Consider the following 24,994-nt stretch of genomic DNA (forward strand, 5'->3'; position numbering starts at 1 on the left):
CCAGACCCACTGAATCAGAATCTGCATTTTCAAAAGAACTTTGGGCAGTTCATGTGCACATTAAAGACTAAGAATCGCTGGTTTTAGAGCAACCCCTTCCCCTAACCAGAACGGTGAATTCTGGCCACAGTCACTCAGCTCTATAGTGGCTGCTTTCTACCAAACTGAAATTTATCTTATTCAACTAATAATACTAACAGATAATATTTATCAATAACTATGTTCCAGGAATTATTCTAATTGCTTTACATCCAGTCCTTACAACAACCTTGTTAGTGTCCCTATTTTACAAATCAATAAAAATCAGTTTTAAGTAACTTGCCCAAGGTCACATAGTAATTGGCAGAGCTGAGACTGAACCTTGGCTGTACCACTTGTGTTCCCAACCGCGGCACTGAACTGGATGGATAGACGGATGCATGGAGGGAGGGAGGGACAGATGAAGCCTTTTGCTGTACTTTAGCCCAGCTTATCTGACAAGTATCACATTTAAGTATGTTAGGGATGTAGTTAAGTATGCTAGGGATAGTATGCGTAGCTATATATCAGAACCAAAGAAGTCTAGTTCCAAAACCCTCACCCACTCTTAATCAATCACTATGCCAGGAGAACCACAACAAAAAAGAGTACCTCCTTCTGGCTGAAAGTCACTGTCATCAATGTAAGGAGTTTTAGGTCTACAAGAACGTTAGGCTCCCCTCTTTATTGGATTTTCTATTATTTTCTATGTACCCATTGGTTTCTTCTCCCAATTCACTCATTCACTTTAATCTTTACCCTGCCCTTTTGTTCTTTTTTAGTTCTTAGGGCACTGCTCAGGAGATTATTGTAATCAGAGACAGTCTCTGCCCTCATAGATTTGCAATCTAGAGGGAGAGACAGAGATTAAGTAAATAATTACACAAATATATAGTTAACCTCAAGCAGTGCTGTGAAGGAAAATTACATAGAGCTGAGAAAGAAGAGCAGGGGTCTGTGCCCCCCACCTTGGGTCGAGCTTTTTCTGCCCCACCTCCTCCCTGCGGTTCCACACGTACTTTACCTTCTTCCAGCATTGTCTCTCCACACAAACATCAAACTTAGTTTGCAAATATTTACATTCTTCCAAAAATTCGCATTCTTCCCCCATTAAATTCGGCATCTGTACTACTTTCCTACTGCTGCTATAACTAATTACCACAATCTTAATGGCTTAAAACAAAACAAATTTATTATCTTAAAGTTCTGGAGGTGTTAAGTCAGAAATGGACCTCCCTGGCTAACGGCAAGGTGTTGGCAGGTCTGCGTTCCTCTTGGAAACCCTAGAGGACACTCAGTTTCCTTGCCTTTTCTGGTTTCTCAAGGCTGCCCCCTTCTAGCCGGCAACTGCATCACTCTGACCTCTGGGCTGTCGTCACGTCTCCTCCTCTTTGTTTGACTCTCCCGCTTCCCTCTTTCACTTATGTGGAACCCTATGTTCACACTGAGCCCAGCTAGATAAACCAGGATAATTTCCCTTATCTCAAGATTCATAACTTCATCACATCTGCAAAGTCCCCTTTGCCAGGTGTAGTAACATATTCACAGGTTCTGGGAACTAGGACATGGGCCTCTTTGGGGGCCATTGTTCTGCCTATCACAGCAGGCTAACCCAACCCTCCTGCCCTTCATCCTATTGCCCACTGTCTCCTCATTCTTTCCCCTCATAATGTAAGCATGTAATGATTCCAGTAACACATCAGCCAAACAGGAAGAAGGGAGCATAACGGGTCAAGCCCTGAGCCATGACTTTTCCACTGGAGCATAATCTTTCTTCTTTTTTCCAAACAAAGCTTTTGTCTTGGATTTGATTTTCTCCGAACCAAAACAACACATTTCCTGGTTCAGAATGTGCCTATGAAACAATAGAAAGACACTCATTTTTTCCAGGTAACTTTTATAAAGGAAAAAGTTACACTGTAGCAGTTCATTATATTGGTACAGACACTGGGAAGATCAAATCGTCTATATCAAAAAGAATTTCACTCCCAAATATCTATCCTAAAAATAATTAGGGGTGAGCACAAAGATGTGCATTTGTTTCTAATGAGGAATAGAAAACAACCTAAATATTCAAGGTTATAGGACTCAGTTATTACATGTTTGTGTGGTTCACTATGCAGCCTTTAAAATAATATTGTATATATTAAGTGACGCAGAAATAGAGTAGTGGTATCAATTTTCAGAACAGTATAACATGGTTGGTTAACATCCATGATTAAGTCCAGAATTTCATAACCAAGATAAACACAGGGCTTTTTTTTTCACTCTTTTGGCTTTATCTCTGGTTTTCTAATTGTTTCACTATGACTTAGATCACTAAGCAATAAAAACGCAGCATTATTACAAGTAGGGTTTACTGATGAAAACATACAAATATTTAATAATTAAAAATGATAGCAATAACAATCAGAATGCATTTAGTTATTTTCAGTTAGCAAAGTATATTGTCATGCAAACTCTATATCCGTAAATGATTTGGACACTAGCCAGGAATATTTATATTCAAAACAACCAGTGAGAATCCACACAGCATAAGTAGCAGAAACAAGATCACTCATCTTCTAGCTCTGTCTTCCTTGCCTGCTACACTCCTGTCACGCAGACCTCCTGCAGTTCCTTCAACATGCCACGCTTATCGTCGCTGTAGGGCCTGCGTAGAGGGAGCTGCTAGTCCCTCGCCTGACATACTCTTCCCACAGAGCGTCCCAAGGCTGGCTTCTTCATATTGTTTCAGATTCTGCTCAACTGTCACCTACTCAGAGAAGTCTTCCTTCGCCACCTGATCAAGAATTTTTCTCCTGGTCACAGTTTTCTTCACGGCACACATCAGAAATTATTTTATCCATTAAGTAGTTTGCTTATAGTTTGTTTCTTACACACATACATACACACATCCTTTACCTCCCCTAACATGTAAAGCGTATGAGAACCAGGCTATTTTTGGTCCTGTTCACCAATTCCTAGCTCATGCCTCACACACAGGAGGTACTCAATACATTTTTGTTAAATAAAATAATTACCAGCCCAGGTTAATTTTGAAGAAATTATATCTATTGCATTACAGAACAAGGGCTACAAGAGAGTTTTCTATTTTTCTTTGTAAGCTTCAGTTCCTTCCATGATTGTGGGTTATTTTTTCTTTTTTTTAAGTTGAATTATCAATTATATACAGTGAAATGCACAGATCTTAACTGTACAATTTGATGAATTTTGACAACTATATAAGCCCAGTTAACCCCAATCAAGATATATAGAGCTTTTTAATCATCCTAGAAACTTTTCTTTGCCCCTAGTAGTCACCTCCACAGGGGCAATAATTATTCTGATTTCTGTCACTGTAGATTAGCTCTCTCCGGTTTTGAGCTTCATATAAAAGAAATAATACAGAACTGTGCTCTTTTCTAACTGGCTGCTTTCACTCAACCTTACACCTCTAAGATTTGCCCACGTTGTTGCACTTAGCAATAGTTGATTCATTCTCAGTGCTGTGCAGATTTCCATTGTATGAAGACTTTTCTATTCTCCTGGGTATGGACATGTGTTTTATTCCCAGTTTGGGGCTATTATAAATAAAACTAGTATGAACATTCTTGTACACATCTTTGTGTGAACATACATTTTTTACTTCTCTTGGCTAAATACTCAGGAATAGACTTACTGGGTCATAAAGCAGTTATGTATTTAACTTTACAAAAATCTGTCAAAACTTTTTTTCCAAAATAGTTGTCTGGTTTACATTCCCACTAGCAAAGTATGAAAGTTCCAGTTGATCCACGTCCTCACCAACGTTGGGTGTCGTCAGTCTTTTTAATGTTGGCCATTCTAGTAAGTGTGATATAACATCTCTTGGGGGTTAAAATTGCATTGTCCTGATGACAAATAATGTTGAGCACCTTTTATGTTTTTGTTGTCCATTTTTACATCTTCTACATGCCTATTTAATTACTTTCTCCATTTTCTCATGTGGATTGTGTGGGTTGTGATTTCTTAGTTATAGCGGGTCTTTGTTACATTCTGGTTATGAATCCTTTGTCAAATACCTGGATTACAAATATTGCCTCCCAGTCTGTGCCTTACCTGTTCATTTTCTTAATGATGCCTTTTGATAAACTGTTTTTTAAATTTTTCTCAAATCCAATTTATCAATTTTCCTTCTGTAATTAATGCTTTTTGTATCCTGATAAGAAATTTTTGTGTTCCCCAAAGTCAGAAATTTTTGTGTTCCCCAAAGTCTCCTTTTGGATCCATTTTTGCGTGTGGTTTAAAGCAGAGATTGATGTCCATTTTTCTCATACAGGCATCCAGTTCTTCCTGCATCATTTGTTGAAAAACTTTCCCTTTATCTATTGAATTGCTATGGCACTTTCAATGAAAATCAGTTGACTATAAAAATATGGATCTATTTCTAGACTCTTTATTCTAGTCCATAGATCTATTTATCTGTCCTTAATTTAATATCATGCTGTCTTGATTACTGTATCTTTATAGTTAACCTTGAAATCAGGTAATATAATTCCTCCAATTTTGTTCTTTACTTTTTAAAGGACTACTCATAGCTTCTATTTCTTCTTGTGTGAGTTTTGTAAGTTGTATCTTTCAAGGAATTTGTCCATTTCAGCTAAGTTGTCAAATGTCTTGGCGCAAAGTTATTCATGATATTCTCCTATACTTTTAACGTCTAAAATCTGTCCTTATGTCCAGTCTTTCACTCCCGCTATTAATTTGGGTGGGTGGTGGAGTCTTCATCAGTTTTGCTAGGATTAATCTTATTAATCCTCTCAAAGATCCAATTTAGGCTTTCTTGATTTTCTCTATTGTTTGGCTGTTTTTTCTGGTTACTTTTAAGATTTTCTCTTTATCTTTGATTTTCAGCAGTTTGACTCAGATTGTCTAGGTGTGGTTTTCTTTGTTTTTATCCTTCCAGGGTTTGTTAAGCCTCATGGATATATGAGTGGATGACTTTCATCATGCGTGAAAAATTCTTGGCCCCATTTTCTCTCTCCTCTCCTCTGGTACCCCAGGTACATCTCTATTATAAGCTGCTCAATGTTATCCTACACGTCACTCTTTTGAAACCTTTTTTAATCTCTCTTGTCATTGGGTAATTTTTATCGACATAGTTTTAAGTTCACTGGTCCTTTCTTCTGCAGTGTCCAATCTAGTTGAAGCCTGTACGTTGTTGTTGTTGTTTTCCATTTCAGAAATTATATTTCTCAATTTGATAATTTTCATTTGGTTCTTATTTAGAATTTCCATTTCTCTCCTAAAATACTATACTCTTCACGCACTATACCCATCCTTTCCTATAAATTATTTTAACAAATATATAATAGATGTTTTAATGTCTTTGCCTGCTAATTTCAATACCAGGGTCATCTATGAATCTGTGTCTAGTGGCTCTGTTTTTTCTTAATTATGAGTCAAATATTCCTGCTTTTCTCATGTCTCAATTTTTATTGTATTCTAGACATTGTATATAAAAACAATCATGATGGAGTATAATACTTTTGTTTCATTTTTTAAGTTTTTTCCCAGAAAGTAAAAATTCTTCTCCCCCAGGCAGTCAAGTCACAGAGTTGATGTTTAGTTAAGCTGGAGCTAGGCTACAGCTTTACTTAGTCAATATTCACCTGCTATTGGCTCCACCCCCTATTGTCCCATGAGCCTCTGCCTTTTTGATCATCAGTATTGGGCAACAATTCTCCGTGAGACTCTAACATTCTTCACATCTTACAAGGAGAGGCACTGACTGTCGTCCAGGTGGAGAGTCTTCCAGACTCTTTTTGAGGAGGTTTGTACAGCAAACAGCCTTGGAAGATAAAGATAGCATCTCCACTTGGAACGAAGAGTGGGTATGCTTACAGCCCACTATAAAATATTTGGATTCCCCAAGCTCAGGGTTCCTTTCCTGTAACAGAACCCACTGCATGTTCAGGCATCATCTGACCCTCTTTCTGTCACCCTGTGGGTATTGGGGTTTGGAGAACTGACACAAATATGCTGATTCTCTGGCTACTACTATTGCTGCAAGTTATAAATTATCCTTCATCTCTGACCCAGGTGTTTTGTGTCTTCTACCAGCATCCATGAATCTGTGTCAGGCCAACTTATTAGCTTGAAGTACAGTAGAATCTCAGACCCAAAGGATCTTTGAGAAGCAATATTTAAGCTGGGAAGAGTTTGGCAACTGCAATTACAGATTTTTTTAATTTATCTCCATGTTCAACTCCGGTAAAACCCTGAAGTCTACTCCCACAAGAACAGGTGAAACAATATTATTTCTCTCTGCTTTCCAGCTCCTCATCCATTGTAGCTTTCTAAACGATATTTAAGGATAGCGGGGGTGGGAAGATTTTTAGATCAAGCAACTTGCTTTTGTCTTTGGTGCTCTTCAAGAGTCCAATCCATCCCACCAGCCCACATAGTCATCTAAGGCTTGAGTGATTCTCATCCCTATAAGATTTCTTTATCTATGGCAGGTTTGTAACTCTATCAGCCCAAACCTAGGGCACTGACCAGTCCCCAGATATAGAAGCTGCCACACTTGATGTTTTCCTATGAAGGGCTTCTTTCTTCCTTCCTTTCTTCCTTTCTTTCTTTTTACCTAGAATTCAGTTCTTCAGGACACCCTGTGTTCACCCCTCTTCACTAGCTTCATGTAAAAGAATAATTTTAACTTTACCTGGGTTTTTAGTTGATTTTATTACCATAGGAGTATATCTTTCCTATTCTTCCATATCATAACCAGAAGAAGAAGGTTTTCTACCCTGATTCTGATATATACCCTTACAATGTAGCATATAAGCTCTCCAAAGGCATTTTATACAAAAACTCAGGGGCTACATAAGTGTTCTTGAGTATATGTGTCCAAAACTGGTTCACTTATACAGGAACTTTGGATATAATCAACAAAATTTAAAACACTAGACAGTATAGGTAAGAGACAGCTAACAACTGCTGGCAATGCTGCTCACTAAAACCCCCCAGAGAGTTTTACTATGCCTAGAATGATAACCTGAGTGACAAAAAAAAAGAGAGAGAGAGAGAGAGAAGTTTAAAAGTTAGATTTGAGTACATGCTCAAAACTAAGGACAGTAAAACTACAGAACTGATGATGGGGCCGGCCTGGTGGTGCAGCAGTTAAGTTCACACATTCTCCTTCGGCGGCCCAGGGTTCACCAGTTTGGATCCCAGGTGCAGACCTACACACTGCTTGTTGAGCCGTGATGTGGTAGGCATCCCACATATAAAGTAGAGGAAGATGGGCATGGATGTTAGCTCAGGGCCAGTCTTCGTCAGCAAAAAAAAAGGGGATTGGCAGCAGATGTTAGCTCAGGGCTAATCTTCCTCAAAAAACAACCTACAGAACTGATGGTAAGAAAAGGTCTTTTTAATATTGCCATACTGAAAGAGACTTTTAAATGTTGAACTAGTTGCTGAAAATCAATAATTCAGCACAACTGGGATCATTCACCTTCAAGATTTGGAAATTTAGCTGTACACTTCACTGAAACTTCTTTAGAATGCCCCACTATTTCATGAATTTGGTTTTTACTGAGAGTCAAATTAAGTCCTATGTGTACCCATGAATAGGCATATGGAGAATTTATTTCCCATCAGATCAGAGACCATAGCAGAGAAGTGCCAAGGCTCTTTGAAGCATCGCTTACCACAAAATGAGCAGACAAATCCACCCTGATATTCAAAACCACAGATTCTGACCATCCACTACCAACTAGCCTCCTGGCCTTTTTGTTAGCACCCACTACTACTTGACATTATTAATTAGGAAATTTCTTGCTTCCTCTTCAATATAAAATTACTTTATCTAAATAAACGTTTATGAGTATCTGCCACATGCCTAACACCAATTCACCTCTAAGGATGTGAGGGTAAATAGGATGCTCTTACTACCCTTGAAGACTTCGGGACTAACTTGTCTCAGGTTTCCATCTGAAGTTTCAGCTCTTCTCAATCTCTTCCTCTTCCAGGCTCTCAGTCCCAGCTGACCCCCTTGCCACCATCCCCAGTGAGATTTACTTCCCACTGTTGACTTCCTTCCAGATCCCTGACTCCTGCTTGAAACAGCAGTTTCCTCTACCTTGCTCTAGAGAGCTTAGGTTCCCTGCTTTTCACAGACTCTCTCTCTGAATTCAGAGGCACCCTAGCCCCAAGACCCAGGTATTTTTACTCAGGGAACATCTCTTCCTGATTATACCCCAGATGAAGTCATTCCTAACCCAAGGTACCCTTTAATGAACACAACTAACACACATCCTCTCATTAAGTTTCCCAGTTCCTTGAACATACACCAAAATGTAACACATTATGCCATAGGAAGACAATGATGTGTATCATCCATTCAGAACCAGATATTCTTTCCTTGTCTCTTTGTCTAATCCTGCATGCTTCCTGTCCTGACCTTCCCTTGGGGCAAAATGAAAATGAGAAGACCACAGATCCCATATGTCTCTTATGTGAATTTCAGACCTGGATGAGAGGATCTCTCAGACTTTAGTTTCCCTAGGCGCTCCTAGATTTTGAAAAGTGGAATTGCCTAGTATTTGTGGTAAATTGTTTAGAAAGATGGACACAATAGTAGTTACCATCCCATATATCCTTTCAGAGACCTTGTAGTTTCTATTTCTATGCTCCTAGAAAACTCCCTGCTGGAATGCTGCCTTAAGAGTACTCTGCTGCTTGGAAGCCAAGCTACTCATGTGGAGAAATCACAAGAAGAAGATTCAAGGTGCCCCACTTGCAGCTCCAGGTGAACCCAGTCTTGAACCAATCTGCCAGCTGACTGTAGCCATATGAGTGACTCCAGACAACAGAAGAATCACCCAGGCAACCCACAGGATCATGAAAAATAACTACATTTTGAGATGGTTTTTATGCAGCAATGAAAACTGAAACAATATTTAAGGACAATATATTCAATGTATTCAAGGCTACAAAAAATTTTTCTGCAATTTTGACTTTAGTTGGAAAGTATTCTAAGAGCACTTAAAGTATTCAACCTACTGCTGGGCTAAGATTTGTTGCTCATGTTAGCACTGTATATTTTTGAAGTGTCCGATCTCAGTACTTGACCAAATGAGGTGAAGTTTCAATTTGGATGTTCAATATTTTTTAATTGATTAATAGTAAATGAGACAATTGATTTTTAAGAAATTTAATACACTGCTAAAGAGCATAAGTCATTCTTTCCTTTCTATTTTGTGGTCCATTCCATTATCTTGGGGGTCAATCATGAGGACAACATGACTGAATGGAATAAATTTTCTCTTAATGTTTTTAACCCAGAGGAACTCATCTGAGGATTAAATAACTGGAAACACAGGAATAGGAAGCCAATTTTTATAGGACAGAATTAAGCACAAATGCCTTATTTAAATATTCATGCTTGGAAAGAATTCTCTCGGAAATCTCTCTCGTTTAGAGCCATCCTTTTACAGTACAGCAGGAATTTTGGTAAACTTGTTGCAAGTTTTGAGCAGATGTGGAACAAGGCAAAATGTGACCCAATGTTACCAGCGTCTGAAAAAACCACAGAACTGTACTATTTTACACCAGTCTGCCAAAATTCATACTGAATGACTCATTAGAAGTTTATAAAATAAAAATGGATAAAATATGCATAAAGCCTTACAAAAGTATGTTGTTTTTTTCAAGTTTTTATGGTTACAGAATTTGTGTTAAAACTGATGATAACAGGCCTGAGAACATAACCATTTAATTCAAGAATAAAATGAAAACAAGCTCAGCTTTGCATTTCCTCATATTTCTTTGAGTAGATTCTTGATGTTTTAAGGCCTGTTCTGGCACTCTAAGATTGCTAAGTGTGGGGAGTAAGAGACAAGGAAGAAAGCCGATACCCAATTCTAAGATATTAGGAATATTAGAATCCTTGTGAAGAGGGAATATAAGGCAATAGTAATTTATGTAAAATAATTTGCATGTACATATATTGAAGAATAATCAGGCAACCAGCCAGCCCTGGTGGTCTCGTGGTTAAGATTCTGTGCTCTCACTACCACGACCCGGGTTCGTTTCCCAGTCAGGCAACCACATCACCCATCTGTTGGTTGTCATCCTGTGGCGGCTATGTGTTGCTGTGATGCTGAAAGCTTCACCACTTATGCCACTATGCTAAGTGTTTCAAACACCAGCAGGGCCACCCATGGTGGACAGGTTTCAGCAGAGCTTCCAGACAGACTAGGAAGAAGGACTTGGCCACCCACTTCTGAAAAAATTGGCCATGAAAACCCTGTGAATAGTGGTGAAGCGTTGTCTAATATAGTGCTAGAAGGTGAGAGGTTGGTGCAAAAAGACTGGGCAGGGTCTGCTTTGCTGCACGCAGGGTCACTAGGAGTTGGAATCAACCGATGGCACTAACAACTTCAACCTCTCTTTAGACTTGGGTTGTGAGGGAAAGTAGGGGTGTTACAAAGACCAGATGTTTTCTTCTGTCTACCAGAATGGGCTGGAACCACATCAGGAATATGATCTCATACCACCACTCTTCCAGCTTCACCCTATGGTGTGATGGAGAGATTTAAGCAAATACAAATTAGAAGCTGAACAAATTAACATTGGTCCCCATGCCAGATTCAGTTAGCTGGCTCCTAGATTCTTAATGCTTCTTCCTCCTATGGATCTGGCAATTAGCATGCCAAGTTTTGAGTTGCAGATGTTGCTTTTAGGGGAAAAGTTTTACCACAAAATTTAACTCTTTCAGATAGCTTAATAATTATAAAACAACAAATTATAATGTTACTATGAGGAAATTTGGCAAATGCCACTTTAAATAAATGCCCAAATTAACATCACCAATAATTGGGTAAACTGGCACCACTTGCCTCCTGACATGGTACATTGAGCACGACACAACCCTAGGTTTTATAATATTCCTCCCCAAAATGCATAACCTGAATCTGAGCCTGAAGAAACATTAGATAAACCCAAAGTGAGGAGCATTTTATAAAATAGTGTTCTGTATTCTTCAAAAGTTACATCCTGAAAGACAAATAAAGGTCAAAGAACTGTCCAAATTAAAGGAGGTTTAAGAGATGTGATGACTAAACGGAATGCATGGTCTTAGGTTGCACCCTCTACTGGGAGGAAATTGCTAGGAAGAAATTTGAATATGGGCAGCAAATTATAAAATGTTATTATAAAGGTGTTATATTTCCTGAATCCGATAATTGTTCCATGTCCATATATGAGAATGAGCTCAGTGTTAGGAAATACATGCTTAAGTATTTAGGAGTAAAGGAATATGACAAAAGCAACATATTATCAAAAGGGTCAGGACATACTATGTACATATAAATATAGAAGTCATGATGAAGCAGATGTAGCAAAATGTTAATAATTGGTGAATCTAGATAAAGAATTTATGAGAATCTTTTGTACTATTCTTATAACTCTTCTTTAAATTTAAAGTTATTTGAAATTTTAAAACATTTAAACATAACTTTTAAAACACAAGATTGTTAAGACTTGAAAGATAAGAAAGCTGTCTTTGTTTTCAATATGCACTATCCTGGTTAATAATTTTTGTGAGTTCTAGAACTTAAAAAAAAGTGATATTTATCTCTTAGCAAACTAAGAATACAGATCATTAGAGCTATTCATTAAACAGACAGTTCTAAGTATTCATGTACGTGTTTGAAATGGATATTTTTCAGAGTGTTTTTCTTTCACAGTGGTTTCATTGGACATCATTTGAGTGGATATTATTAACCACCTAACACCCAGAAAGCTGAGCTTTGAATGTCATGAGTCTGTACTATATACAGTCCACTCCGAATCCAAAGATCCACAGCTCCTCTGCAGTATTCCTGGGTCCCCGTTATGTACCAGGTACTGCATTGCTTCTGGGCCGACTCAAAGCACAACCCTAGTTCACAATAAATTGCCAGTTCCCAGGCAGATACCGCCCACCCAGGCCTCTCTCCTGAGCTACATTTCCACGTGGGCCACACACAGCCTACTGTGTATCATCACTTGGATGTCTCACAGGCATCTTGACCTGTACCTGCCAAACTGCACTCTTGATCTTTCTCTCCAAATCTGTGTATCCTCCAGTCTTTCTCTGTTTCAATAAATACTGGGCCTTCTAGTTGATTCAGGAAGAAACATGGGAGTCACCCCTGCATCTTCCATCTTCCTCACCACAGACAGCCAATAGTTATCAAGCTCTCTAATGTATCTTTATCTACTTTTCTCATCTCCATCTAAGAGAGGCAAGTTGGTTTAGTGATTAAGATCATGAATTATGGAATCAGATTACTTGCACTGAAATCTGAGCTTCAATCTCATAGCTGGGTGACCTTGGAAAAGTTACTTTGCCTCATTATGCCTCATTTCCCTCATCTGTAAAACTGGGACCAATAATGATATCTATTTCATAGAATTCTTATAGTTGGTACTCAATAAATGTTAAGTATTACTGTCTTCTTTGCCACCACTCCACTCTAAGTAACCATCATCTCTCAAGTAAATCAGCCTTTTATTGATTTCCCTAATTTCACATTTGTACTTCTCTAACCAATACAACCACCAGAGGATCTTTATTGAAAACATTGATAAAAAGTATGTCATTCCCCTGCTTAATGTGTTCCAGTGGCTTCCCATTGACCTTGAATACAATTCAAAGATTTTTCAAAAAGCTACATGTTTCTACATGACTTAGCCTAGTGTTTTGCCAATTTTTTTATTGGATTCTTTTTTTTGGGGGGGGGTGAGGAAGGTTGGCACTGAGCCAACACCTGAAGCCAATCCTCCCCTTTTTGCTTGAGGAAGATTGTCCCCAAGGTAACACCCATGCCAATATTCCTCTATTTTGTATGTGGGACACCTCCACAGCATGGCTTGATAAGCAGTGTGCAGGTCTGTGCCCAGAATCTGACCCCACAAATCCCGGGGCCACCAAAGTGGAGTGTGCAAACTTAACCACTATGCCACCAGGCTGGCCCCTGTATGTCCAGCTTTTGACAGCTGAAGAACAGAGGATGGGCAGTCAGTTGACACAATGCTACAAACTTTAAGTTAAAAAAAGAAAGAAGACTTATCCCAATATTAAATAATAAAAATATAATTTAAAAATAAAAACGATAATGGTTACATGTAAGTAAGGAGTAGAATATTGTTTGCAATTTTTCACCAAGGCAGCCAGCTCCACCTCAACTTTGATCAGTTTCCATCCACATATAGACGGTTTATTTTCTTATATTTTATTTCTAATAAACTTTAAAATCCTCAATCACAACTGTAGACATCAAGAATGGAAGTCTAGGACTGATCTCAGACAGTTCATGACTGAGTTAAGCAGAGGATCCAAAAACTATAGGGTGATTTTTCACTGAAGATCACTTTCAAAGCTCTGTCAGATGCTGAGTCAGGGAACACATCACACACGAAGGCAGAAAGGTTAGTGATTTGAACCAATTCTCAATCCACTCTGACAGCATCCAATTCTAACAGCATCTCGTCAGGTTCTACTATAGCACTTAGATATGGTTTTCAAATATACCCCAATAACACAGAATCATTATTTTCTGGGACCAGTGAAGAACATCGTCATGTGCTAGAAAAAAGTCAAACTCTCAGCAATGGAGCTCTTTTCACTGTTGGTCAATCTTTGTAACAAATCCTGTCATTTTACCCTCAATATTAAAATCTTGATATGCCAGCTTTCAATAATGGATCAGGCTGTTTGAGATTCTGCTATCACTAAGATACCACTTGAACAAACCACTTGAAAATATATTTCAGTGACACAAAGCTGTCATTATCAGATCATCATGAAGAAAGATTTTTATCTCTTCCCTCATTGCAAAAACTTGTGAACCCCTTTCCTCCCCACAACAATTCTCCCTCTATCTCCTATGTCAATTTTTTTTTCGTTTTATTAGGTCATTCTCATCGGCATAAAACTATGCTGTTTTTATGGAAACAGCAAAACAGAAAAAAATCTCCAATTTCTCTGATCCATTTCTTAAACTTCTCCAGTCAGATTCTTGTTCCCGTCAACGCTACCAAAACCACTCTTGTCAAGATCACCAGTGGCCTTCACCTTGCAAAACCCCATGGTCAGTTGTCAGTCTCACTTGAACCTCAGCAGCCTTCAGCACTGTAGCTGCCTGCCTCCTCCGGCAACAGCTTCCTCATGGCCTCCTGGGCACCACATTCTCTTAGGGTCTTCCGTGAGCCACTCTCCCTGCTCCTCCTCAGTCTCCTTTGCTTCTCTAACCTCAAGAGATTTCTCCTTTCTCCAGGGAAGCAAATCTACATCTCCAGCCTTACTCTCCCCCGACATCCAGGACCATATACATCCCCGTTTGTCTAACAGACACACGATTCCCCAAATTGAAATCTTGTTCTTCCCTACTCCCAAATCTCCACTCACAGTCTCAGTTAATGGAAGTTCCAACTTTCCAGTTGCTCAGGCCAAAATCTTTAGGGTTCATCCTTGATTCCTCTTATCTTCTCATAACCTACAACCAATCCTTCAGATCACTGATATACCCAGAATATGACTTCTTCTCTCCACTTCCTCTCTTGTCCAAGCCACCACTGTATTTCACTTGGATTATTACAACTGATCTCCTTGCTTTCATCCTCCCCCCACTCCCAGTCTACGTTCTTCACAGAATCCAGAGTGATTCTTTGAAAATACACCCAATCACATCCCTCCTCTGCTCCAACCCTTCCGTGGCTCCCCACCACACTCGGCCAAAGTCCATACATGGCCTAAAAGGTCCCACAGCCTGGCCCTCTGCTCCCTCCATCACTTTATCCCTCACTCACTCTGTTCCAGGTACACTGGAGCGCAAACATTCCAAAGATACCCTCACTTAGGGTCTTTGCATTGTCTAGCCTCTCTTTCTAGAATACTGTTCCCCCACATATCAGACATTCCCTATTAAACATTTGGTCTTTGAGGATCGCCCCTCTTCTGGCCAAGCATCCTAATCTTACTATAGTCTTCTTATTTTCTCATACCACCTATCACCTATTAAGATAATTTACATATTTACTATGTTCGTTGTTTATTATGTATCTCCTCCCACTAGAATGTAAGCATCACAGGGGCAATGATGTTTTTTATCTGATTTGTTCGTCACAAAATCCTCAGCACCTTACAGGTGCTCAACGAATACCTACTGCAGAAATTAATAAATCCAAGGTAAACTGCACTTCCAGCTGTCTTCCCAAACCTACACTATACATTTAAAAATCATATGAACAATTGGTTATTAGCAATGATTCTAAGAAGGCTCAAGGAACAAGTGTGATATGACCTTCAGATTCGGACTTGGACTTGAATCCTTGCTCCATCACCTAAACTGCTGGCTCTGTGACATTAAGCCTGAGCCTCCATTTCCATTTAAGAACAATGGAAATCATGACACCTACCTCCTGACTACAGAAAAGATTAAATGTGGTAAGTGTGCAAATTTCTCAGCACAGTGCAATACATGTAATAGTTGTTCGTGAAATGTTAGAAAGTCCATCTCCCTTTTCTTTTCCCTCCTTGATTACAGGAAGAGTCACTTGTTCCATCTGCTGAAGGTTGAACATGGCTGGAAAAGGATTTTACTTTACGTGCCAATCAGTTTGCGGTAGATGCCTGGAGCTTAGGGTTGAGAAGGATTTGGCAGCTATGTCTAGATTCAGCTAAAACCAGCGCCACGATGACATCTACCCTCGCACTGGAGGGGAGAAGGGTGGGGTCTGAGCATAATCTACCATCTTGGATTCAATGGCTTACCCTACTGCCTCAGAGAAGAAGCATCTACTTCTTAAAACGCCCATCTGATTTTTCTAACATAACTGTGAGTAGAGTGTCAATTGTGGAATCGTTTCTGAGGTTAAGAAAAGGATTAAGGAAAGACAGTGGAAAATCTATATTTCTACAAAGGCTTATCAAGCCAATTAAGCTACCACTTCATTTTATGGAGTCTGCTTCTTTCAGTATATTCAGGCCAGGGTCTAAAAACCACAGAATGTTAGCTAATCAGGTTTCACAAATCTCATCTCCTCAACCAGATTTTGAAAGCCCACACTGACTCTAAGGGGCTTTGCCCAATAACATAAAGGGAATTCCAATATTCTTTAAAAAGATCTTCAGTCCAGAATAATTTAAGATTAAGCACTGTATTGATTGCGGTAGTGTAAGAAATACGAAAATTAAATGCATGAGACAGATGTTAACTGAAGAAAAGAACTTTAGAAATGGATATAATTATTCTCCTAAAATGCTATGTTATTCGTCAAGTTGACTTGGCCTAGTAACAGCATCTCTTATGTTTTCAAGGCATAGAAAATGTGATAGCTTAATTTTCTTAAAATAAATATTATGTCCAAACTGTATTCTCGAGGAAGGAAGAGAGTGGGCAAAATGGTATTTACTTCAAAAGTGGTGTCAAAGGCAGTCAACTTATCTGACAATAAGCTTTTGTCTCAAAAGTAGAAGGAAATAATGTTTCCTACTATGTGCCAAGTTTACCTACTAGAAAAAAAGAAAACAAAAATTAAACCAAACAAAATGTTCTGTGGCTCCTGTTCCACATCAAATCAAGAAACATGTAGCTAAAGATTTAGTCACAACAGCCGAGCAGTAAAGTTTCACATTTACTCACAGCCCCAATCCTGTTTTGATTAAGCAAAAGGTAACCATAAAAACAAACAGGAGAGGAAGATACTTAACGGCCATCCTTGATTCCGGAATGATCGGAACCAGCTGCAGACAGGATACACTAAGAAGTATAGTGCTTTGTCAACACCTTCAATGAGAATAAATTTGACCTAATTAGATAAAAACCTAAAGTACAAGGATTCTGAAACTGATAGGCTTCCCCACGTGGCTCCCACAATCACTGCAGACAGCCTAAAGGAGGCACGGATTGTCCGGCATAGTGCTCAACATTGCTATGTGTCATGAGCTCTTAAATAAAAGGCCAAAGATTATAACCGGAGGGTGAAAACTGAGTGTGGACACTCATTGTTTGTGACTCACCATCCATTCTTAGTTCAGTCAAGTTAAACTGTGTGAGTTATAGCCAGAGCGGCTGTGTGAACCCTGGCTCTGCCACTTCGTAGCTGTGTGAACTTAATCTCTCCGTTTTAGTTACCTCATCTGTAAGATGAGAACTTAATTCTACCTCTCTCAGGGCTATGGTCAGGTTTAGGTATGTTAATACATGCCAACACACAGTACGTACTGGACTATTAGCTGTTATTACTATCATCATTACTACTAGCACTAGTAGTATTATTATTACTACTACTATTTTTTTCACTCCGCTTCCAAACATCAATATCTGGAGTTTCCTCCCTCAGTCTCATTCCCCATTTTCAGCCCTGTGATTCTGTGAGCACCAGGAGTGGAGCCTGACTGGCTTAAACCCAGCAGCATATCTCACTTCACCCAGGTCAGAGAGAAAGCTGAGCCTCGTGGGGGATGTGCTGAGATACACTCTCTCCTCCCGACCAGAAGAAGTGAAGCTCACCTTCATTGTGGCTGTGGAGTGGCCTGGAGGTGCCGGGGGCCCACTTGTAGAGCCTGAGGGTGGAGCCGACCCAGAAATAGGAGGCCAAGAAGGGATCCCAGCGGCAACATTAAGTTCTGGATCAGTCACACCCAGAGCCAGCTTCCCTGGGATGTTCAGTTACACGACTGTAAATGCCTTTTAGGTCAAGCTAGTTTGGGTCCAGTCGTGTTCCTAGATTTTTGTATATTCATAACTACCTTCTATAGATATATAATTAATGTCTTTATTTAAAAGACAAAATGTTATTAAATGAGGATTCTCTCAGAGTCTACACAAATAGGGGCTCAAGTGACTTGCATGTAGTTCTTAATTATGTGTCTTAGTCCATTTGGGCTGCTCTAACAGAATACCATAGACTGTTATAAACAACAGAAATTTATTTCTCACAGTTCTGGGGGCTGGGAAGTCCAAGATCAAGCGGCCAGCAGATTCAGTATCTGGTGAGAACCAACTTCCTGGTTCATAGATGGCCATCTTGTTGTTGGGTCTTAACAATAAGGGGAGTCTTTTCCAGGGCATTCAACCTGAAAGCCACGTGTCCTTTCCCGTAACGACTCCATCCATCCTCTGCCCATGGTTGCTGGGGTTAAGTCATGAAAGACTTAAATTTTCTTCCTTCCCTTGTCCTGAGGATTTTAATAGATTTTTTTTGAAGGAATTTTCTTTCCCATAACCCTCTCTCCACTTATCCCACTGGGAGTTAGTTTCCAGATCTTTGCTCTCAGTCTCTATCGTGCACGAACACCGAACCTGAGGTTCGAGCTGTGGTCTTATTTTAGCCCTGGTAGTCTCTATGTCTCTCTTTCTTCTGATGCAGGTGATATCTAGACACAAATTAATTAGCCAGTAATTTAGGAATATTTAAATAATTCAGCAAGTTTGATCAGACACATTAAGTCCCCAGGGTAGAATTGCATTTCCCTCTGCATTTAGTGTTTCACCAACGAAGAGTTGGTCAGTAACCTGCAGGCTCTCAAGAGGACACATTTTTAGGTTTAATCCAGTGACAACAACCAAAATGCCTCCATGGACACAACAGAGCCCCAAGTCTCCTGCTATTGTTGAAAGGCCCTTCAAGTCCTCAGTCTATGCATTAATTTTTTCACATGGCAACAATGCATCCTAAGTAGAGGACAAATTTTGAATTGTTTTCTAGCAGGGGTGGAAAATTTATGTCAATCTTTGTCACCTGTCCCTGTAGTTCACACAAGCAAAAAGGACAGCAGGTTGTGGCGTGGCCCTGACTTCACAGAAGTTCAGCCTGTGGCAGTGACACTGTGAGGCTTCCCCACCCAGAAAATGACCAATCCAATGACCTTAGGCTTCTTGGGCCCATATCACTAACCAGTTGAAATAATCATCAAGGATCTTTGTTTGACTCCACCCCATGGCTATTTCCACAAGCTATTCCCTACTCCATGGCCTTGATGGAGGAACAACCCAGCACAATCTCAACCTCAAACTCCTCCACCTTCCAAAACACACCTCTCCAATCTGGAAGATCAGGGATCAAGGGGAAATTTCCTTCTAAACTATTACCTAACTCCTGATTTTCTGGATAATGGGAAAGTGAAATGTCCCTAGCCTCTGGATTTCTATGGAGGGAGACCAAAAAAAGATAGTCAGATCACCCATAGGACTCTCTTGCTCTGGGACGAAGTTTTGTACTCAGAGTTAAGGTATACAATAGTGAAATGCAGAAGAAACACACACATACACCTTTACCATTACCGGCCAAATCAGCCTCATCTGTCCTAGAACAGAAAGAAGTCCCCATCTGCCCGAGATTTGCAAGTAACCTACTTCTATCAGAATTAAGAGATTTGGCAAAGAAAGAAAAGCCCTCCAAGCAAGAAAAAAAAAGCCATTCTAGAACAATAAAAAGATCATATCCAAGAAAATGTGGCCAATATATGATTATGATATGATATGATATGATATGATATATGATAACATGGGCTATAACCAGAGGCTGAGTGCAGGTAGTCTGACAGATAACAAAAGCAGGTACATGAGTGTCCCCGATGGCAATGACTCACCCACCTTAGAGAGAGGTTGTTTCAGTCCAGACCTATCCTAGGACAACCTGTTAAGTTTTAGCAGTGCCCTGAATGATCTTGAGGTTTAGGCCCAGTGAGAGATTTGGGTCAGAGCCCCTAGAACTATGCAGCCCCTCCTGCCTCACGCTATACCCACCACCACTGAAGGCTGGACATCGTATTAGCCCCAGAGAGGGCTTTCTCTGGACTGGAGTGACTCGTGACTAGGCTGGGCATCCCAGAATCATAGCGACCACAGCACATCTGACGTTCAAAGACTGGAGTCAAAACAGTCTCCTAACTAGAGGCTACTCCAGAATCAGAGTATCTGGTCCAATTGCATGATTTCCCTGTGTGATTCCTAATTTCGAGAATAAAAGAAGGAAAAAAAAGAAGAAGAAAAGTCTGGGCTTTTTTATTAAAGTCATACTAGAACTGGAAGTAATCAGAGGAGTCGGAATTTTATGCAAAAATGCTCAGTTGGCATTTGGGAAAATTCATGTGAGGCCAAAGCTCGGAGGACAGGAGGGAGCCAAGGAATTAAGATCTCCTGGAAAAAGCAAGAAGTATCACCCAACAAGATTTCACCATGTTCTGGTAAGTTTGTGTAAACTTGGTGCTTGAGGTAAACCAAATAATTAATGGCTACGAAACCACCACTCAATCATGCACATGGCCCAAGATCCAAAAGTACAGGCATCTGGTAAAGAATCTTCTAGCAAATGGTCTTCATACCACTGCTCAATTCATACTTATAAACCTTCGGAATTAAAGTATCTTCTTGATCATTCTTCCTGGGCACAATTCTGTGGATTCATTGACTTATAAGAACAATGCTGAATTGTCTTTACTTTTTTCTTAAGATTCTTTTACTCTGGTCCAGATCAAACTTTTAATATTTAAAACAATTCTCACATGGATAACATGATCCATATAATTAGCAGGTTATTAAAACTTTAAAATTTTTTTGCCACTTTCACTAGGGTGTCTCAAACATTTTTCCCTATAATATTCAATTTGGGGGGCAGTAAACAGTGATGAAGCAAGTTCGTTTTGAGAAATATAGCCCACATTCTCAATGGCCATGAACCATCTTTGCGTATAATCCAGTCTGGTAGATGTACCAATCTTTTAAGTTAGAGTAAAGGACTCACACTGGCTACTTCAAGTCTCCTAAATGTCTCAACTTGCAGTTCACATAGCAATCATCAGGGGCTTAAATATCTGTGTCTGATGGCGCAAAGTTTAGGTTATACACAGGTGTAGCAAAATTTCACCTGACCCAATTTCTCAATTTTTTTCTAGGCCAAGTGTTCGGTAGGCTGGTGCATATTTGTAATGTAGGAATACAGGCTGGGCAGTCATGTTTGAGAACTCCGTATTTGAATGGAGCGTTTACTCCACACCACATTTACTGCCTGATCTCAGGGACAAGGCCAAAGTCAGAATTCCCTCAAAGTTCTGCCGATCACATATCATCACGTGCTCAAAGTGGTCTTGCTCATCTTCAGGATGGGGTTCCTGACACTGCCAATCACTCCTTCACCTCCTACAACCTTCATGCTCAAGCATTTTTTCTAAAAGAAAAACAAGTTTTCAAGTTGCAATTTTATTATCACGTATTCCATATGTTTCAAGTAGATTAAATGAAAATAAAACTATATAAATCACATGCAGTCATAGGTGTCTTTAAATGGTTCAGAATGGCAATAAACATAAACAATTCAACTTTCATATTGCTAACTTAACCTCCACGAAACTATCTCTGGATGTCATTTAGGCTATTCAACAATATTTAGCTCTCTCCTTCCTGACATGGTAGGATTATAATTCTGACCCTGTTGAACCTAGCATGGGCATGTGACTTGCTTTGGCCAAGGAATGTGAGCAGAAGTGTCACTTCCAGGAGGAAGCTTTAAGAGCCAATACCACTTCACCACATCAGTTTCTTCCTCTGCCATGGTGATCATCAATATTCTCCATGTGACGGCTCCACCAGCCTAGATCCTTGAATGAAGATGACAAAAATACACAAAATAGATACCGTGTAAGCAATAAATACATGTGTTACTTTAAACCGTTGAGCTTTGGGAGTTGTTTGCTACAGCAGCATAACCTACTAGATATGCCACAACCTGACTGAGACTCCACTCCTTTATAGGAAAGAAACACTGGGACACTAAGCACAATGGCTAATGTTACTATAATCCAAAGCACAAGAAATTTGGAGATGTATCTATTATACAGCAGCATATAGATACAGATATATATTTTTTTGATAGCCACTTATGAAACTACTGCTCTCTCATCCCCTCCATAAAATAACCTCCTCAAATCAATTGGATAATCTGAATTGTTAAAAATAAGTGCTCAAAATCTCAAAGAAAGGGAACTCCCCCATCAAAAAAGTGCTTGACCCATTTGTCAAAATCATTTACAGAGTACCACTTCTTTTCTAAGACCAAGTACGTTAATCAAAGGCAGGGCTTCAAAGGGGCTTCATCTCGAGTGACCCAACAGACAAATAAATTAGCTGCCAAGTGCTCCTTTGTAATTGAAGAGGGCCAGGCTGACCCAAGGGGAGAGGACTAAATCACAAAGAGAACCATCCACGCAAAAGCAGCATTTGGGGACCTGGAACAAACCAATAAAGCTGTCCCACACACTCTCATTTCCAAGAGCGTGAGCCAAGCACATGTGTGTTTATTCACTAATAAGAAGATGCAAACATCCCACATCTGATTGATTTCTTATGTGCTACAACCATAAAAATGTTTGTGTCTGCAATACGCGTTTGCGCATAGCGCTCAAATGCGGCAGCTTGTAAACCCGATCACACGTATTACACCTACGATCTGCAAAAAAGTTTCCCTTCGGAACAATGCAGCTCTGGAAGGTTCTCTTCTTTATTGCAGGGACGGCTTGCTTAAGGTTTCTCATTTAAGTATGTGAGGAACTGTCCATTTTTAATTTACAGAGCTTTTAACTGTGACTCAGTGAGGGATGATGTCATATGTTATCCTACAACGGCTGGTGCGGTTCTCTCTGCTCACTTAAACCATTCCCTCTGTTTCTGTGGCAGACAGTCCTCCCCAGTTTCCATCCTTTCGTCAGCTTCTTCCCAGCCAGCCACAGGCAAACAGCCTCCCCAGCAGTGGATGAAACAGGAAGTCTGACAGCTTGAGTCTGCAGTGGGACCCCTGGTGTTTTCCCACTCCATGTCCTGGCAGCGTTCCCCAGAAGTACAAACACACACACACAGAGCTCCCATTGTTGCAGCCTTCCCCGGCCCACTGATCCTAATATGGAATGCAGCAGGAAACCCATGATTTCCTGACACTCGGCAAGCTGGAGGAAGCAAGGGGAAACTCCATTAAAAAGCTCAGCCTTCCTCCATGTTAGATGTGAAGTGGAAAATGGGGACGATTTAGCAAAATTCCACCGTGTCTTCAGCCGGGGTGGAGAAGGGGGAGAGCAGAGTGAAACCCTCAAGCTGTTGAAATTTCCAGACTGCCAGGAAGCCCCGAGAATTTGGTGAAAATGAGGGTTTCTTAACTCAAACTGATAGGGAAAAGGAACAGACCCTTTTACTAATTCTCTCAAGTGTGTGTTACCTTTCTTTACCAGTATGGTAAGCAAGAGGGCATATGCCAGCTGCCTCGGACGAGTCTGTACCATCCCAGGGACTCAAAGTAAGGCAGAGTGATCTGGAGCCTGCTGCTCGCTTCCCGCCGCTTCATGGGATTCGGGAGAAGCAGGAGAAGCAACAGCAGCAGCACAGTGAGAGCAGCTGGAGCCGCAAGAATGAACTGCAAGGAGGGAAATGACAGCAACTGTGGCTGCGGGGGCAACGAGGAGAAGAAGATGCTGAAGTGCGTGGTGGTGGGGGACGGTGCTGTGGGGAAGACCTGTCTGCTGATGAGCTACGCCAACGACGCCTTCCCGGAGGAGTACGTGCCCACTGTGTTTGACCACTATGCAGGTAAGAAAAGGTGGAATCTGGCCCTGCAAATGGGTGAATGGTGCGGGAGGCGGCACCCCAACTTCAGAGGGGCCTGGCTTCTTTCCAATATCAGTTTGGGGTGTGGGCCTGGCAGTAGCATATCATACAACCAAGGACTTTGCTGGAATTGTTAGAACATTTGTACATCAATTTGTAGTGTAACACTTTTTTTTTTTTTTTTGCTTTTAAATCAAGTGAATAACACTGGGGACATTTCCTGAACTACCCTCTAGGCTTTAGGACCAGAGATTTTATTCAACATTTGCCCGAAGATTCATCACCTTTTTATTGTGAACATTTTAAAATGTAATGTAATTACATCTCAATTCTTTTTTACAAAAAAAAAAATCACCGCTAACCACACAAATGGTGAAAGAAGTGTTCTTGCCACTTTTCATATATTCATCTCATGTCATCTGTAAATGAAAATGCTAAGATTAATAAACAGTGGAACTCATTTTTCTATACAAATTAGTGCTGTATTACTATACTTTTATTTTCCTGGAGTTGTAGATGGAGGGAAAAGTATTACAAAGGTTTAAATATCTGTTAGGTAATCTATATCTTGAATTAAAAAAAAATCTTAAACTGATATGTCTTTAAAAGTAAAAATAAGGATAAAAGTAAAATTTGAATCATTTTAAAGTATGTCCCGTAAGGAAAAAGTTGGGCAGGAAATATTTTAAAGCATGAAAGTTAGGATAGTATAGTCACAACTTAATTCTTTCAGTTATATTTTTTTATGTTCTAAAGTTTGTGGATGTGCTTGTCAGTGTGATAGCTTATCCCAATTTTTCCATTTTGACTCTCACTTTTTTTCTTAATTTCCAAAATAAATCTTACTAAGTTTCTCAAGAACAAGTTCATGAAATTCTTCAAGTTTACCCTAGCCTAGATTTTATAACTTTTTTGAACATAGTGATCAGCTTGGTAAGTGATCAAAGATTTGAGATTTTATAAGAGGAAAATTTCTCTCCCTTCCACCTTGGCTTTGGGTCGGGTTCAGCGAGGGGAAATGGCCCACAGGAAACCTGTGTGAGTGTTGGCTTTGCTGTGTGGCCACAGAAGATCCTCTTTCTGTAGGAAGTAGCTTCTTTTCCAGAGCTAAACAATCACCTAAGTCCCCTCCTCCTCCTGCATTTACTTGATTTATGACAGTATTACACAGCAGAGAGAGAGAGAACCACAGTAAAAACAGTATCCATTTCCCAGGGTTTTCTATATTTGTAGACATTAAGAACAGGTTTGAATGCTGGCTCCCTTAAGCTTTTCTGAAAATATAATGACTCTGCGCAGGAGAGAAAATTTTATTGAGAACAGAATAAAGAGAAGAACAGGTAGACTTTCACCTCGAGGGAAAACACTAA

General features: G+C 39.9%; 2 protein-coding genes across 2 annotated transcripts in view; one reads left to right on the top strand and one right to left on the bottom strand.

Annotated features, from left to right (window-relative positions):
• The window catches only part of WDR89 (WD repeat domain 89), a 432,803-nt gene that overhangs the window by 48,326 nt on the left and 359,483 nt on the right, over positions 1 to 24,994 (bottom strand). The gene's annotated exons all lie outside the window — the stretch shown is intronic.
• RHOJ (ras homolog family member J) overlaps positions 22,737 to 24,994 on the top strand; it is an 83,542-nt gene continuing 81,284 nt past the window's right edge. The window contains exon 1 of the mRNA XM_001498673.6: positions 22,737 to 23,606. Within this exon, the coding sequence (XP_001498723.2) occupies positions 23,363 to 23,606 (244 nt within the window). The 5' untranslated portion in view covers positions 22,737 to 23,362. The remainder of the gene's footprint in view (positions 23,607 to 24,994) is intronic.

Source organism: Equus caballus, chromosome 24 (assembly GCF_041296265.1).
Source record: "Equus caballus isolate H_3958 breed thoroughbred chromosome 24, TB-T2T, whole genome shotgun sequence".
NCBI classification, from domain to species: domain Eukaryota; kingdom Metazoa; phylum Chordata; class Mammalia; order Perissodactyla; family Equidae; genus Equus; species Equus caballus.